Source organism: Coffea arabica, chromosome 9e (assembly GCF_036785885.1).
Source record: "Coffea arabica cultivar ET-39 chromosome 9e, Coffea Arabica ET-39 HiFi, whole genome shotgun sequence".
Taxonomy (NCBI): Eukaryota; Viridiplantae; Streptophyta; class Magnoliopsida; order Gentianales; family Rubiaceae; genus Coffea; species Coffea arabica.
The window spans coordinates 40,788,769-40,807,200 of record NC_092327.1 but is presented as its reverse complement, the minus strand read 5'-3'; the positions used below and the strand labels follow the sequence as shown (position 1 = coordinate 40,807,200).

Sequence of the window (18,432 nt, the reverse complement as noted above, 5' to 3'; positions counted from 1 at the left end):
ACAAGAACCGGTTTCCCTTGCCTTTTCCGTTTCGATTATCCCGTCCTTCTAAAAATGTACCGTAAACGAGTTGCATTAACCCAAAACCAGAAGGGGAGGGGAGGCAAATCCCTCCTAAAAAGAAGGCTGGTACGGCTTAAGGAATATGTAGCCCACCGCAATACTGGAAGAATGAGCACCGAGCGAGGCGGGATTTTACCATCTCTTTACCCAACATATAAACTCCTTCCTGTTCTTTGGCTTGGCTCCGCTTTGGATTGATCTTTTTTAAAAACTAAATTTTTCATATATAATGTTATAGTAATACACAGACAAAAATAATTTCAAAAATACAAAAAACAACCTTAAAAATACAAAAAATAGCCTCAAAAAACAAGATCATCTACAGTAAAAGCTTTTCACCTATATTACTACAGTAAAATATTTCAAAAACATCACAAAAAACAGCTAATCTAAAGGGAGCAGCTTTGCTTTAACTTGTAATTTCTTTTTACTGAACTTTTTTTTTTTCAAAAAAAAGGGATGCATGAAAACAAAAAACACGTAGTACTAAAAAGGAAAGACTATCATTATAAACTTATGATTATGTTGGCGCATTGAAAGTGTCACACTTTTTATTTTGAAATATTTTAAAAACGCTTTTCAATCTTTCTTTTCAATATAGTCTTTCCCTTTAATCATATGCATGTTATCACTCAAATTCAAAATTTAAATTTGCGAGGATAAGATTGAAAAAAAAAAAAGTACAAACATCACAATTAAATCACTATTATTAACGAAGCATAACAAAATAATTGGAACCTATCTTCTAATCTAGCATCTAGGTTCAATGAACTTGAAAAGCGTCTAGATTCATTGAATATATGCATATATGCTTTGCTTTTAGAAGAGTTTACCGTGACGATTGCCGTCCATGTGGTTTCTTTTTAATCTAGCGTCCCGTTATGTAATCTTATAAATACAGTCATTCCATTTAAGCTTTAGGACTTCATATTTCCCTTTCATTTTCTCAGTGACATTTTAAATCCGTTCTACGTAAAATTTAGCAAACCTTGTATCCTTTCTGTTTTATAATAAGTCAATTAGAAATAAGCTCCCATAAAACCCATTTTAATACACAGGTTATAATCTTCAATTTCCTTTTTTTTTTTTTTGCATATAAATGAAGAGTAGCAAAGGAAAGATAGACGACGGGCCCTAGCGAAAAGGACCATCCCCGCGAGTTAGGAGTGCCAGGATGAAGATAAAGATAAACTCCAAAATAAAATGCTACTTGTCGGGGAGGGAAAGCAACCGGCGGAGGACCCCATTTGCCCAAACGTCGTATCTGCTCAAGTCCGGGCTTATTACACCGTTTTGCCTCATAAACCCATTAATATCATCGACTCTTTCTAGCCAAGCATAAAGTCCGTTTGGATTGCCTTTTTTTTTTTTGGAGATTTTTCCGAAAAAATCTCCATTTAATGTATGTGAAATAAAAATGGAGATTAAAAAATGAATTCACAGAAAACGTATTGATGGTTATTTGGGATAGTAAATTATTTGGAATAATTTTTTTAAAAAAATACTATAGTACTTTTTTAATGTGATGTATATGACATAAAAATATGTTGATAATGTAAACAAATAAATTTTTTTAAATAATACACAATCCAATAGTATCTGGCGATTAATTTGATAAATTAGGTCAATTCATTTTGAAGCAAAAAAAAAAAAAAGTTGTACTAGTTCACTTTGAATTGTTTAAATTTGATTTTCTAGTTAAATTGAAAACAAGTAACTTTTCAAATTTTGACATGTAATCATATCATACTCGTTCTATTAGAAAATAAGGGTTAGTACTAGTTTATATAGTAAGATTGTTGGGCCTGTTTGGCAAGCAAGTTTTTTGTCAAGTTTGTCTACTACAAGTTTTTTAAATAACTTTAACTACAATAACCTCAAAAAATTTCTTAAAATTTTTAAACTATACACTTCAAAATATCTAAAAATTTATACATTTCAAAAAATTTTCCTACAACTTCTATAGTAAGTTACCGTAAAAGTTTAAACAAACACCCAAAAAATCCATTTATCAAACAGGACCTGTGTTCTTTCCTTCTTTTATTTTTTGGCAACACATGACAGAGGGAGCATAGAATGTACCTATTATTTACTGTTGACAGATTTGGTCTGTTTTGCATTTATATTTATTCGCAACTAAAGAGTTAGAAATAATACTCTAATATCAGTGGCGGAGCCAGAAAAAAATCTTAGTGAGGGCAAAAATAACATTAAAATTTTTTATCTACTATTTTTCTAGTTTTTTAAGCAAAAAAAAAAAAATATTACCAACAAGTACAAATGATACGTATATTCCATAAAAAATCATGAAAAACATAAAAAGACGAACTCAAAATTATTAATGTAATAATTATTTTATTTTAAAAACAAACTAAACTATTTACAATTGCTGACGACGAGTTTTCATATTTTGATAATGGTTTACAACTTTCTCATTTTGAACTTCATGAAGTATATTTTTCTCAATATAAGTAACTAAACTAAATTTTGTGACCCATTCTTTCACATCTTTTCTAAAAAAACTCTGGGGGCACACTTAAAATTATGTTAAAATTGTATAAGTATTATAGAAATTTAAGGGGGGCAGTGGGGGCCCGTGCCCCCACCTTAAATCCGCCCCTGTCTAATACAGTTATGGAAATGCTGTATATACTCATGCACTATTGCTTTTCAAAGTTTAAGATGCTCTTATTTCACGTTTAGGGAAAAAAAAAAAGAATTCAAACGCAAAAAAAAAAAAAAAAAACCAAGAATAATATGACCAAATTAATGATATATCAACACAATACAATTTGTACAGATGAAATCTTAAAAAGAAGTATTTTTTTTTTTGCTATATATATATATTTAGCAATTCTAAAGGACGGTGGATTAGGGTTTTGTGGGAGTGGATGGATTAGGGTTTGTTGGGATAGGGACCGCGGGCAACCTTTGTCCTTGGATAGCATATTATACACACATAATTTTTATGGAATAAAATATTCCTCACATTACATATGAGTAAAATGATTTTTTATTTTGCTTTGGGATTAATAAATAGTAGAAACCCCGGACCGGAGGAGTTGGAAAAATGTACGCGGCATATTCCATCCAATATCCAGCGGCAGCCTGTCGCCGCTCCCGCTGCCACTCACCGTTATCCAATGCAATAATAGTACTAATATACTTCCGCCACGACATTTGCACGCTGGCTGGTTGATACAACGCTATGCTGATTTATTTAATAAAAAAAATGACCTTTGGTTGCATCCAAGAGCCGCTCCAACCACGTCAGCTAAATCTCCAGGCTTTTATCTATCCATTCTAGTGGAGTAGTAAGCTGACTTGTCTTCCCATCTCAGTCCACATTTTTAGGTAGTTTCCTTGAGATTTATTTCCATCTTTGGTCTCCATTGACTTTCTTTCTTTTCTTCTTCTTTTTTTTTTTCAATTATTTGTGTGTTATAGGTATTTGGAGAAAGTGGTGATCTTAAAATAAATAATTTATCGAGTTTGTATTTAGCTAGGTTAGGTGCCTACTTGGCCCTTATTTCTATTATGTGTGTTTTTGTAGTGTATAATTTTATCATTCATGTCTGGATCCGATCGCTCGCGGTGGCTCGTAAGCAAAAGATATGCTTTCAAAGATTAATTCGGAAAACTATTTTTTTTCTCTAAATTTTTTTTATGTTTTTCATAAATATATCAAATCGTTACAGTACATTTTTCTATAAAAATTTCAGAAAATAGCAATCCAAACGAGACCTAAACTTTCCTAGAAAGAGCAGTTTCATATTGGGAAATAAATAGATAAACCATCGATGCAGACCATATATCGCTATTTGTTTGGATTGGCATGATTTCAGATAAAATAATTTGCTTCACAAATTCTAATCACCTTTTTATCTTCCCAATCACCTTTTTATCTCACATACATCACCATCACAAAAAGTGCTACAGTAATTATCTCAAATAAATCATCCAAATAAACTCCTATCCAAACAAACCTACATGTGAATCATATTTTATCAAAAAAAATAGGGAGATTTGCCTTAAGTCATTCAGTAAGATATGACTGTGTCACAGAATAATATATTTCTTTTTACTGCTTAACTTATCCATTATTGCTATTAAAAAAAAAAAGATATCTAGGAATCCACTTTAATTATTGGAGTAATTTGCATCTACTAGAAACATGGATGGTGTGGAATGCTCTCAGCAGCGCGTTCAAACTTCAAACTGCTTTTTATTGCAACAAATACAAGGACAGCGTTCAAACAAGAACAGCTTCAATCTCTTGTTGCTTATCAAAGCCTTTGTTCATATCACACAGGTGGACAATAATACGTAGGAAAATGATAAGAGTTGTCTAAAGCTTGTCATATACAACCGTAACAGGAGGGTGCTTCTCCACGTTAAATGAAAAAGAAAAATAAATATTGTGGTTTAGTGCCCGTTTAGAGTTACGGTGACTTATTAATTAAAAAGTAGAAGTTCACTTCATGCGTGTTGTTTGGATTTATATCTTCCGTCAGTGCTTATTGTATTGAATAATATGTAATTTTAAATTTTTAATGTATTTATCTCTTTATTGAGTTCATAATATGGGATAAAATGATTAAATTTTATGTTTAAAATTTTAAAATACTAAAATTTGAGTTTTTACTAAAAGTCTTTTTAACACTGATAACTTTATTCCTAAATTTAAAGGATGGTGTTTACTAGATACTTTAAAAGTACTTTAATCATCCACAAAATGGTCTAAAAAGGAAAAAAGCTCTTACAAAATAGCAATCCAAACAGGAGGTTTTTGAACACATCCATCCTTGCACGCTTCTCATGTACCAGTGCATTTGGTGTTATAGGGCTTATTTGGCAAACAAGTTTTTGGCCAAGTTTGTCTGCTACAAGTTTTTTAATAACTTTAGTTACAATAATCTCAAAAAAATTCTAAAAAATTTTAAACTATACATTTCAAAATATTTAAAAATTTATACAATTCAAAAATTGTTTCTACAATTTCTACAGTAAAGTTTTAAACAAACATCCAAAAAACTCATTTACCAAACAAGGCCATAATTAAACGCCCGATCTAAAATGATTTGAATGAATAAATTATAAAAATACGAGACCCAATGAGCTTTCCTAGTTCCGGAAGATTAACAAAATGTTTTTTTTAAAAAAATTTTTATGGAGCATAAACAAAAAGGAAGAGGGTTCAGAACCCTCTTTCTTTCTTTTCTTTTTTTTTTGGTGGGTTCCTTCTTGTTTTTCTGGTCATGCATTGAAGAATATGTTTCTTGCTATTCAAAGTAGCAAGTCAATCAAAATGTATTTGGGGCTGCAGATAGAACCAAAGGGGAGTCGGCATTTGCTTCGTCTTCTGTCTGTCTGTCTGTTAATGTTATTATACTCCTACTACTAATCATCACATCACGATCAAACGGAGTTGAGGAGACGCCAAAGTTGTCATCGCAAAAGTACTATTCATTCTGCACCTCAGAAGCCAGCATCAATCAATCCCCTCACACCCCACCACCTATCGGTCCTATCCCCGCTACTACCTCCATCTGCATATTTATCTGCATCTCACATACTTCTCATGAGCTACCTGCCTCTGCCTCTAGCTTTGGTTTCAAAAGTATGTGCCATGTTAGCTCGATAAGTTGCCATCTAGCAGTGAAGACGTGGTGAATTTGCCTCTTAATTAATTGCTTCTATACGTAAAAAAAAAAAAAACAAAAGAGCATTTTCTGGTATATGAATTCAAACCATAGTTAGTAAAATATGATACGGGTATAGCACGAATTATACGTATGTATAGTATATAGATTTTTTTAAAAGTATGATTAAAAATCGGGTGCAAAAATGTGTGTTCTGCAAAATTATTTATATATATATATGAATTCGTACATGAATATTATGAATATATTTGAAAGTTATGGGACTTTAAACACCGTTAAAATTACTATATTTTTAAAAAATTATGCTACATTTGTACTATTTTAAGTTTTATCCTTTTGCATGAGATGTTAAAAAATCACTTTATTTCTTTTATACATATTAATCTGCATAATTATGGTATATATTTCTAAATAGGATTAATTTTTCCTACATTGACAGTGTATACACTATCAACGTTGGATGAATAACAACTACGCAAAATTTAAATTTACAATTCAACTTTTGCACACATGTCATGAATTAATCGGTGATAATATATACACTGTTAGTGTATATAAGATTTACTCTTTTTTTTTTGTATGTGCTGCTGTTATTTTGCATAGAACTAGAAAGATAAGTCACTGTCCTTACCCAAATTTTAAAGATTTTTCAAAAAATTGAAGTATAGTTCACAAAGTTTATTATATTTTTTGTACGGTAAATTGAGAAGTACGAGTATTTTTGAAGTATACGAAAGTTTTTTAAACTATACATACGAACGTGTATTACATAAGTATAGTACGAATATTTACTGACTAAGATTCAATTATTTGATATCAGCATTAGGCTAATGATCATCATACACCGTCTTTAATTGGTTATACACCCTTCAAGTGAAATAATGCGTGTTTATAAAATTGGTTATACACGCTAGAACTAGGGTTATGCTTATTATTGAGTTCAATCCTTAACTCAATCACTGAAAGTGGAAATTATACTACTGTAAAACATGTATATCTTAATTAGCTCTAGACTTGCAATTAAGGGATAAAGTTTGGAGTTTTATCTCCATGGACATTAATGGAAGAAAAGAGTTTAGAGGACTTTTTATTTTAATTATTTTTTAAACAGTAAGTTAGTCCAGGACGAATGAATAAGATGTCTACATTTATGCATAGTTTGGATAGCACAAATATCTCAAATAATATTTCGCTTACATCATAAACACTTTTTCCAACTCGCCTTTTTATATTTTCAATTACCTTTTTATTTCACATACATCACATCACAAAAAGTGCTACAGTAATTATTCCAAATAATATTTCAAATAATACTCTATCCAAGCAATCGAAACTTATAAGATTTGGCAAATAAGAATACAAACAATGCAACTTGTAGTAGTAGTCTAGACAAATGGAGCATAATGAAGTTGGTAAGACACTTCTGATGTAACAACAAAGATGTTACGGGTTTAAGCGATCAAATTCATTCTTCCTTAACTTTTCCTATTATTACTATCTAACAATATTAGGAGCATTAATAAATGGATAAACAATGGACCACCAAAAATGGACCAAAAAAAAAAGAAAAAAGACAAGGGCATGTACACGTAGGGTTGCCGTGTTTTTTGTGTAGGCCTAATAAAAACACATAGTATTTACCTAATCTACCAAATATATACACATACTAATAATTATTGGATTAATCTTTCCTACACCGACAGTGTATACACTATCAGCATTAGATGAATGACAACTATGCAAAATTTGAATTTGAAATTCAATTTTTGCATACATGTCATGAATCCAATGATGATATTTATTATATTCTTTTGCATAATTATTATATAAGATTTACTCATAACTATTATATTATTTTGCATTTATATACTTTTTCTATTTAATCTTGCTTACCATCCCTTATATTTATTTATATTTTATAATTAATTTTATATTTTAAAAAACATAATACCTGAAATATATTTTAACGAGTGTCCTACAGGTACCCGTTAGATAAATCGTAAAGGTAGTTATGGGCTTTGTTCCCCTACAATTACGTGTCTTATTACTAGATGGTTAAATTTTTCCTTTTTTTTGGCAAAGAGAAATAAAACAAAATAAATAAATTAAACTTCAGGGTTGATGCAAGAAGGTTCTTGGTAGAATGAGTAACAAAATTTTACTAATTTGTTTTGGGGGATAAAATGCGTGCAGAATTGAGTAGCATTCTTGTTTGATAACAAGGCACGTAATAGCGGTTGCAAGAGAGACTGTGAAAGAAGGTAATAATGGGAAGCAGCACGCAGTTATGTAAGGTAACCCATTCACAGTCATAGCTCAGTTATTTCACGTATCCTACCATGTATATTTATGCACCCCAGGTGCAGATCGGCTGGCTGTGGGATCACCTCATTAGGCCCCAGGTCGTGTGGTCGAATCTGCCCTCTTTAACAATCTCTGGCTTCTTGGTGGTGCGGGGGTCAGGGCCCAGTGGAGGACTAGTCGGTTGCCAATGCAATTGGATACCCCACTGAAAGAAAAAAAAAAAAAATACCATGTATATTTATATATATTAACAACTATTATCTTCTTTTATATTTATATTCTTTTCTTATTTAATTTTGCTCATTCTTTTTTGTATTTATTTACTTTTTCTGACTAATTTTATATTTACAAAAATATAATACTTGAAATATATCTTAACGAGTGCTCCACGGGTATCCGCTGGACCAACCGTTACTCATATTACCACATTGCCTTATAATAATCTAATCTGGAGTACTACCACAATTACGAGTGTATTGGCTCAAAGATTATTTGAAATAATATTTTGAAAAAACTATTTTAACATTTTTTTGAAAATATATCGATAATACAAGTAAATCAATATGTATAAATAAGGTGTAAATAATGTGTAATCCAAATATAGAGGGTGGATTGAGTCAAGTTAAATAAAATTTATAACATTATATTACATTTTTAAGTTTTTCTAACAGGTGCTCTAACACACTTAACATTCATCTAATTTACCGTATATATATATATATATATATATATATATATATATATATATATATATATATATATATATATATATATATATATATATATATATATATATATATATATATATACATACTAACAATTATTATCCTCTCAGACATTTATATACTTTTTTTATTTAATTTTATATACTCTCATTTGAATTTATTTATTTTTTCTAATTAAACTCATATTTTTAAAAATATAATATTTAAAATATATTTTAACGAGTACCCTATAAACACTTATTAGACATACAATAATATATATATATATATTTTTTTCTCCCTAGTACAAATCATATATCTATTACGGAGTCCGTAGGCAATGCCAACGCCATTTGCCTTCTTGTGCTTCGTGAAAGGAGGAGGCGGAGGGACGTTAGTACTAAATTATTAATTATTTATTAATAAAATCCACGCGAGATAGCGCACTGCCGCCGTTAAATCAAAGCTTCTTCTTCCCTTCCCTTTTTGCCTTTGCCTTTGCCTTTGCCTTTTGCTTGCTTCCTTACGCTCCACTCCCACCCGTCACTGGAGGCCCACCTTGTCCATTACCGCCACCACCTCACAAAACACCCCCCAATCCCCCTTTCTTTTTCTGCTTTTCTGATCTCTCCTCCCCCACTCCCTCCTCCTCCTAAGAAGTAGGAATTCTTTTTTTTTTTTTTTTTTAAAGTATACCTGTCTACTCCATTACCCAGAAACCATACTACAACCCGTTCGCTGTAGCAGAATCATGTTGCTGTTGTTATGAGGTGGGAAGAGCAGGGCAGGCCAAGGCAAGGCGTAATCAGGGCTGCAGATTTAGCTTAGTTTTTATGTGTCCTCTTTATCTTTGAGGAGAGTTGTCGGATCTTTCACATTTTTTTTTTAGTTTTTTTTTTTTGGATTTTGTCATCTTGATAATTTTTGTAAATGGTGATGGAAGATAACGAGAGTTGCAGTAGTAGAGTGGCGGACGATTCCAATATCAATATCAATAATAATAGTAATAGGCAACAGAGGAAGAAGGCGGAGGTCTACAATGAGGTGCTTCGGCGGCTCAGGGAGTCTCGCCACCCGGAGGCCCTAACCCCTGGTTTCGATCATCAACTTTGGTCGCACTTCAATCGTCTCCCCGCCCGGTACTCCACTCCTCTTCCCCTAATTCCTCCTCCTTTCTCTCCTCCCTCCGCATCGCAAAATGCCACACACCTACTCCTATATGCCGTCTTAATTTTGCATGCCATGTTCAGTTTTTTTCATGAATGCATGAACCAGTTGAGTCATGACTTTGCATTCTTGTTTGTTGCTACCTGCTATCATTCTCTCTTGCGGATTTTTAACAATCCCTTTCGAATTTTGTTGCAATTATTTTGATTCCGTTAGTACCTTTCTTTTTCTAATAACAAAAAAAAAAGAGAGAGAGAGAGAGAACAAATTTATCAACAATTTTCTGTTTTATTTGTCTTGACTTGAGGGTGATGGTGGCCTCTTGCATTTTTTATTTTTTATTTTTAATTTTTAAATCAATGCTTTTCTCTCCCTTCCCTCTTCCGCTGTTTACAGCCTCAAATTTGTTAGGATGTGTTGTTTCTACAATGAAGGTATGCTTTGGATGTAAATGTGGAAAGAGCGGAAGATGTTCTCACCCATAAGCGCTTGCTGCATCTGGCTCATGATCCTGTTAATAGGCCTGCTTTTGAGGTGCGCCTGGTGCAGGTAATGCAGCTTACGTTGTACGCCTCTTCGAGACAAATGCATTCTTTGTGATGCTCGGTTCTTCCTTCCTACTCATTTTCTGGTGGCGGGTCGATACTTCCGCTATTAACTGATTAACTTTTGACATCCTAAACATACTTTTCTTGAATTGCATGCTGAAGGTATATGCATATCTTTTATGCCGATTTCATTCCCTGCAGAAAAAAAAATCCGTGTCAAATGAGTTATAGTTGATGACAACTTTATTGTTGACATGAGAAATAAGGTTTAGTTGCTAAATGATAGTATATTTTTTTTCAAGTACCATTGACTTTGTTATTTGTTGCATATATTTGACAAAAATGAACACTATGTTTCTAAACTGTACAACTTCTGTAAATAATTCAAGCCACCAGCATGGATCCTGTGTTTGCATGACAGGGATATTTTATGGGGAACTAATCGCTGATCTTATCCCTGTAGATATTCAAATTTGATCTATGTTCACAATACAATTTTTCACTCAGTAATATGTATTGACATGTTGGCCATCAAAAACAAGAAAGCCTCGCCTAAAATTTTGTGAACTCATCTCATGTTACATGATGATTTCATCTTAACGCGTCCCGACTCCATTGGCACCCTTGCATTAGTGTTTAAAATCCGATCTCCAAGTTTTTTAATGCGTGCTTTTACGTCTCATATTTTTTTCCCTGATTTATTGGTACAATAGCTATATTTGTTTATGTAAGAAACTTATTTTCATTAGAAATTAGATAATTGTTTATTATCCAGTATGGTTAGTTGCTATCTCTTCTTCATTTGGGCTTTGTTTTCTGAACCCAGTGCATAACTCTTTCTACGTTTTAATCAAACTAAATTTCTCGTTGAGCAGGTTCCTCCTGTATCTGATGGGAATTCATTTGATTCTTCTGATCCAAGCTCTCCGAGAAAAGAAGTTGCTCGGAGGTAAGATCCTGACTGAGAATCCACGAATTTTATTCAGCTGACCTATATATGTATTGCAATATGACAGTTCAAGAAATGGAGACTATGTGATGCCCTTTAGTTCTTTTTTGTTCTTGAGGACAATGTTGTTTTTATGTGCACTTCTGATTTGGAAGCTGAAAAGTCTACCACCTTTTCCCATTTTTCAGCATCCATCCACCACCTGCTTTTGGTTCTTCCCCAAATCTTGAAGCACTTGCACTTGAAGCAAGTAAAAGTCCAGATGAAGATGCTGATATTACAGTACACCCCGTCCAAAAGGCTTCTCGGTAAGTAATATTGGGATCTGTTATTCTATTGGCGTCATCAATTAATACCTGCACCACGTCCCAAAGGTTTCTTGGTAAGTAATAATGGGATCTGTTAATCTATTGGCTTCATCAATTAACACCTTATCTGCTTTAAGCATCGGTATCTCGAAGATCATGCATGTCCTTAGGGTCTCTGGATATTCTCATCTCATTTTGTCTGTGTCAGCAATTTTTTTTTTTCACCAAGTGGCATGATTACTCTGAATTATTCATGTCTGATCTTGTTGACTTGGAACCATATGAAGAATGTCAGTTTTTAGCTCAAACTCTATGTCATTTAAGTTGATAGTAGTAGTAATACTTATGATCTGTTCAGTGTAATTATGTGTTGGTTGATGCTGCTTCAAACAGAAACTTAGCAAAGTTCAAGGTATAGTCATTCTGTTATTTCATCAAAGATGGATTGAGTGTCTTTGTAATGATTAAGCCTTACATCTTCATGCTATTGATGATTATGTAGGCCCATGCATGAGATTACCTTCTCAACTGACGACAAGCCAAAACTTCTTAGTCAGGTAGTTGACATGTTTACTTCTTGGACCTTTATAACATTAATTGTCAGAACTTATTCATACAACTAGATCACTCTGTCAGACAACTACATTGTCAGTCAGAAGCCAGGTTATTATGACGAGCAACTAATGCCTTAGCGATACAATATGAACATTTAGATATGGCCATACATTGACAAGGTCAAGATGTTACTACACCTATTCTTGTTGTGGTACATATGCAATGAGCAAAGTCCATCTAAAACTCAAACCTTGTGGTCAAGTATCTTCAGTTGGTTTGTTTTGAATGAGTAAAGAGTTATTTGTTAAACATTTCTGGCTTAAATATCTTAAAAATTGTCAGACAAGGTTTGGTGTTGGTTCATGTGATGCTGAAAAATTTAGTCTCGGTTTTGCTTGTATAATTATGAGCATCTTGATGCATTATATGTGGTTTTGTTGTTCATTTCTCCTCCCTGTCCTCTTTTTTATTGTCCACATGGATTGAATTTGACATTTTAAGATTTTATGTCGTAGTACTTAATCACTTAAGATTTTATGGATTCAGGCTTTTTAATACAAACTCAATCACTTAATCTAGCCTGTCTAGAAGTTTGGGCTATGTTATACTACTTTTCTGTTTCCTCTTGGTTCAATGACTTAGATGAATATTTTGACGCATCTTCTGCAGTTGACTTCGTTACTTGCTGAACTTGGCCTGAATATCCAGGAAGCACATGCCTTTTCCACCATGGATGGCTACTCCCTTGATGTCTTCGTTGTTGATGGTTGGCCATATGAGGTATTTAATCCTGTTTTTTGTCCAATTATATCCCAATGACGGCTTGATTACGACTGAAAGACCAGTTCAGTCTATTGTGTGAATTATTTGGAGGTTTTAACCACACCCAAATCTTTATTTGGTTAGAGTCTAACTACTATAGCTTTTTAACTGACTTTTCCAGCCACATTTCAATTGGACCCTATAGTTAAATTGTTGTTTCAAATTTTGTCTGCAACTTTATAATTTTCTATTATATAATTCTCAAGCACCAGCTTTGTTAACCAGTGGCTAGGGGAGGGCTCTTAGTGTCCTCCTTGCTGCCGGGTTACAGGGTTAGACTTCTATGCCTGGCAGTTGGGGGTAGGAAGGGTGTCAGGAGGGGTGGGAGGGTTAAAACGAAAAAAAACAGCAACATGGTTTCTAATATAGTTTGTGAAGCTTGTCTAAGGTTTATCACTCTAACTTCAATTGATAACAAGCCCATGGGTAACTTGAGGACATTTTATTGACTTTTTGTTTTATTCAAAATACAAGGAAAGCTTTTAAATGACATTTTTAAAGCTGTTTAGGAAGTTGAGCAGCTCAGAAATGCATTGCAGGAGGAAGTTGTAAAGATCAAGGTACTTCTCTAACATGTACCTGATTCATGCTCAAACTTCATGTTTTCTTAGCAAATATTAACTCCATCTAATATTTTATGCCTTGTCTACATTATTTGGCTCCCCTTATACTGCATAGTGGGTGTTAACGTTTCCAAAAATATATATATACTGCATAGTGGGTTATTACTATTTTTGTACTTTTTACAAATTAACGGTTTTTTTTTAAGTTAATGCTATTTCTGCCATTTATATTTGTGTTTCAGTATATGCCTAGTGTCTATGGCTAATTAAGCTGAAACAAAATCATTTTGATCGCCATGTAGGAAAAATCTTGGCCAAATCAGCAATTTTTATCTCCTCTTGGCGGGTCTGATCAAACAGTAATCAAATGTGAACCTGACCATTTGACTATACCTAATGACGGTTTTGATGTTTGGGAAATTGATCCTCAACATCTGAAATTTGAGCACAAAGTTGCATCAGGATCATATGGTGATTTGTAAGTCTGTCCTGTAGTGGCCAATTCATGTTTTTCATCTGTTCTCTCAACTAACCAAAGAATTGATGTTTTAGATACAAAGGCATATATTGTAGTCAGGAAGTAGCTATCAAAATTCTCAAGGCTGAGCGTTTGAATTCAGAGTTGCAAAAGGAATTTGCTCAAGAAGTTTACATTATGAGGTTTGTATAATGAAAAATTTTAGCCTAACATTGCTCATGGGTAGTACTTTTTTTTTGACCTTCTTCTATGTGGAACTGTTGTGTTAAATCTTGGAATTAGTAGATAATTATAACTTTGGATTTTGTACTTGATAATGTTTACTTGGTTGCCCCCGCTTTCATCTGTAAATGGATTTAAAATCCAAAGATGTTCTTTATTATAGCATGATTTGTAGCTTGGAGATTTAGAATTTCGTGTATGAATTTTAGATTGATCATGCTGTTTTATGTCCCTTTACCATATGCAACAAAAAAAGACATCTGTCAGGAAAATTCTTACTATAGGACAGAAATTAACAATTATAATGTGCTAAAATTTGGTTCTGAGTATTCATCTGTTGAAATACTGGCACTCACCTACCAAGCACACGAGTCTCCCTCCGTTGTATGATGGAGAAGAGCTAGGTTATTGTTTTGATGAATGAATCCTTGAGGCTTATGGTTTGACCCCAGAGCTTGAGCCAAGACTCAGCTTTAGGGGTCAGATCAGCGATCAACAATGGTGCCTTTCTAGTTATCGACCCTGGTTCTCCTGTCTAGCTTCACATATCATCTGCTCAAGCTTATAGATATACACAAACATGTTCTTGCTTGCATGTCTTTCAGTGCTGCAGAATTTAGATACTGTATTGTGATGTAGTCTTGGATATATGGGGATAATGTCAAGATTAGCAGTGTTTACTTTGTTGCGACCAAGTACCACCAATAGCTCATGTATTACCATAAGATCAACAGATTCAGTTCTTTCTCTTTGCACTACAAATGCTATCGTTTACATCACTATCAGTTTTTAATTTAATTTGATTCACCATTAATCATACATCTTGGAGGTAAATCTCTGACTTTCTAATTCTTGATCATTTCTGTGCTTTCATTGACTAGTAATTGGTACTTGCAGGAAAGTTCGGCACAAAAATGTTGTACAGTTTATAGGGGCATGTACCAGACCTCCAAATTTGTGCATTGTGACAGGTTCTTCTTAATGACTAGAACATCTCCTGATAATATTAATAGAGATGATATAATAAGGGGGAGGGGGCCAAGAAGAGGAAATTGAGACAGCATTTGCTCCAAATACCTTGAGATTCCTCTTTTTTAATCCCTTTGATGCCACTACCATGTATCTTCAACTGTTGCTGTTTTAAGCATGCTTGATTTTTCTTTTTTTTTTTTTGGGTTTTGTTTCCACAGAATTCATGTCTGGAGGAAGTGTGTATGATTATTTACACAAACAAAAGGGTGCTTTTAAGCTTCCGTCTGTACTCAAAGTTGCTGTTGATGTATCAAAGGGAATGAACTATCTTCACCAGAATAATATAATACACAGAGACCTGAAGGCTGCCAATCTTTTGATGGATGAAAATGAAGTAAGACGTGCTTCAATATTCTCGAGGCTTTTTCCCCCAAGTTTGTCATTACTCATTTAGATTTCTACTAGTTTATTTTTTTCCCTTTATATTTTGTTTGTAAAAGAATCATTTTAGTGGTTGCTTGTTCTTGTTTCTATTAACCAATTATGGAAATCAATTCTACAAGTTAAACAACTGTTGAAGCATTTATTGTAATCTTGATCAGCATCCTATTCTTCAGCAGTTATTAGCCTGTCTTTATAGTGATAGATTGATGGCATAACTAGATAATGGTCTGTATGCTAATTCGATACATTAAGAGATTAGTTTGGTTGGGTAGGTAGATCTGAATGGCTCAAGTGATGACTTTGCTTTGAAATGAATAATGTAAAGACTTGAATTTGAAGAGGTTTTGGCGATGGTGAATATCTTTTCCATCCATGTTTCCAATAAAAAATTCCTAGTCCTTTTTCTTGGCTCTTCATTTGGAGGAAAAACAAGAAAGTTTTTGGTTGACTAGGCTTGGAAGAGATGTCTAGACATTTTACCTATCCATAGACTGGCTGGAAGGTTTCTTCTCATTTTACATATTTTGGTTCTATAGGTTGTGAAGGTAGCTGATTTTGGAGTGGCCAGAGTAAAAGCACAGACTGGAGTCATGACAGCTGAAACGGGGACATACAGATGGATGGCTCCTGAGGTATTCTTTACTGGATTAAGTTAAAGGCCTAATTATCAGTATTATTTTATGGTTTTGCATATGTTGCATGCTTTTTGTGTTTGTTTTCTCATGGAAGGTGGTGAGGCTCATGTGTTAAATGTTTACTTCAATTTGTATACGTTGTACTCTTTAATTTTGTCTTTACGGTATTATAAAGAATTTCTTGAAATTGTCATTTCAGATCCCTAAATCTACCTCTTACAAACATATTCTCCACGGCAGCTTTTACAATTTCTTTTTATGTAATTCTTCAATTTTGTTTCGATGTACCTTGTTGCGGGTTTTGTTTTTTAATGAATTTTCTTGAGGGGGAGGAAGGAATTGAAGGGATTGTCTTAGACGTCTGGGCATTTTTGTTCCGTGGACTTTCGTGAAAGTAGCAAAAGGTAGTATGACTTTCTTGGATTGGATGACTGCATAAAAGCTGCAAAGGTTTTCAAATTTGGGTGCTAGTTGACTGTTGGGAGAGGTTTGTTGCTGTCTCTATGCTTTATTATGCTGGAATTTTGATTAGTCATGGCATGGTTCTGACTTGTAATTGATGGTATGATATTCTGTGAGTTTTTGTCATTTCTAGATTTCCTACTTGCATCTGCTTATAGATATTTTTGTTTCTCTTTGAAGGTTATAGAGCACAAGCCTTATGATCACAAGGCTGATGTATTTAGTTTTGGGATTGTTGTGTGGGAGTTGCTGACTGGAAAGGTGCGGGTTTTTTGTTGCAATAGTAATAATCAGGACAGAAATGTTAGTCAGCATTTATTGATTTATGTGTGCACATCTCTTGCCAGCTTCCATACGAGTATTTAACACCCTTACAAGCAGCAATTGGAGTGGTGCAAAAGGTAATAGTTTATTCATTCAATGAAGTAACATTCTCCAGGAACGAGTTAATGTTTTTGCTTAGCATGGCTGATTTGATTTATTTACAGATTTGTTTATCTAAGATGCTCTCCGGTTTTACTTTCTTTTAGGGTCTGCGACCAACCATCCCAAAACACACTCATCCAAAACTTGCTGAGCTACTCGAGAGATGCTGGCAGCAAGACTCAACTTTGAGACCTGACTTTTCTGAAATCATTGACATCTTGCAGCAAATAGCTAAGGAGGTAATAGAGTAATTTTGTTTGTAAGGTTCCTGTGTATGCCCCTAAATACCAAGTGCTTCCCCTTTGTAGCAAGAAGAAGTTTACAAGTTTTATCTTTCAACCCAGTTCTCTCCATGATATGAATATATGTGGAGCAGGTTGGTGATGAAGGAGAGGAGCGCCGGAAAGAGAAATCAGGAGGATTCTTTTCAGCCCTTAGACGCGGACATCACTAGATGAAGATACAGTTCCATTTCACTCATTTCAATTTCCCTCCCTTGTAGTTGGTACTGTACAGCATCTGTCTGCCTTCTTCTTCTCGCAGTCAAATGTTTTCGTTTATGCTCTCTTTAATTTTCGACTTTAAGAGGCGCTAGATGATGTTTTAGCTTCTTTTGTGCAACATTTTTTTTTTCTGTATTTCTCTTTTTTGTTTTCTTGGGTAAGTTGTCGGTTGGCTCACCATCAACACCGAACTTCATCAGCGTTCTAACTTCTCAAGAGTCAGAAAGCGAGGATCAAAAAAAGAAAAAAACATCTAAAAGGCTATTCCATACTTTGAAAACCCACATTGATCATTCTGATTCTAGTTTCCTAAATGCTCCTCATCAGATCTCTGTGCACATGTAAAGTTATTGAAAAAAAAAACGCAGTATAAGAATGGCGATTTTGTTCAGAGGGTACCTGGCTTCTGCTTTATATTTGTGTTACTACTAACAAGCGTCGTGCTAACGTCTGAGGGGTCGTGTCTCACAACAAAGGCAGACCTTTCTCTGACAAATGTTGGGGGGCCAATCCTACTATGTTTTTCAAGTGCTCTAGATGCTTGACTCTTAAGTCTTGGTTGTAACAAAGAACAAATATTTTTGCCAAAAGAATTCTTACTGGGAAATCAAAACAAAGCAGTTTGAAAATTAAGAATAAATTTT

At 33.7% G+C, this 18,432-nt stretch overlaps 1 protein-coding gene across 2 annotated transcripts; it reads left to right on the top strand.

Annotated features, from left to right (window-relative positions):
• The first annotated feature begins 9,139 nt into the window (after nt 1-9,139).
• Nucleotides 9,140-18,179, top strand: LOC113710193 (serine/threonine-protein kinase STY46). Of its 2 annotated transcripts, none has more exons than XM_027233053.2 (16): nt 9,140-9,873; nt 10,336-10,450; nt 11,325-11,398; nt 11,587-11,706; nt 12,209-12,263; nt 12,970-13,041; nt 13,593-13,643; nt 13,949-14,124; nt 14,199-14,306; nt 15,244-15,317; nt 15,537-15,712; nt 16,299-16,394; nt 17,040-17,120; nt 17,207-17,260; nt 17,390-17,524; nt 17,662-18,179. In XM_027233053.2, the coding sequence occupies exons 1-16, from the start codon at nt 9,665-9,667 to the stop codon at nt 17,737-17,739; spliced, it is 1,674 nt and encodes a 557-aa protein (XP_027088854.2). In that variant the 5' UTR covers nt 9,140-9,664; the 3' UTR covers nt 17,740-18,179. The 2 variants fall into 2 exon arrangements, with proteins under 2 accessions (XP_027088854.2, XP_027088853.2); XM_027233052.2 differs by having other exon boundaries at nt 9,142-9,873; nt 12,931-13,041.
• Nucleotides 18,180-18,432: the final 253 nt, after the last annotated feature.

What these genes read in the sequence shown, in the direction of transcription:
- LOC113710193 (XM_027233052.2), top strand. Translation starts at nt 9,665, where the DNA reads ATGGTGATGGAAGATAACGAGAGTTGCAGTAGTAGAGTGGCGGACGAT. An exon ending in TTGAGGTGCGCCTGGTGCAG is followed by an intron (nt 10,451 to 11,324) that starts GTAATGCAGCTT and finishes CTCGTTGAGCAG; the next exon opens with GTTCCTCCTGTATCTGATGG. An exon ending in CCCGTCCAAAAGGCTTCTCG is followed by an intron (nt 11,707 to 12,208) that starts GTAAGTAATATT and finishes ATGATTATGTAG; the next exon opens with GCCCATGCATGAGATTACCT.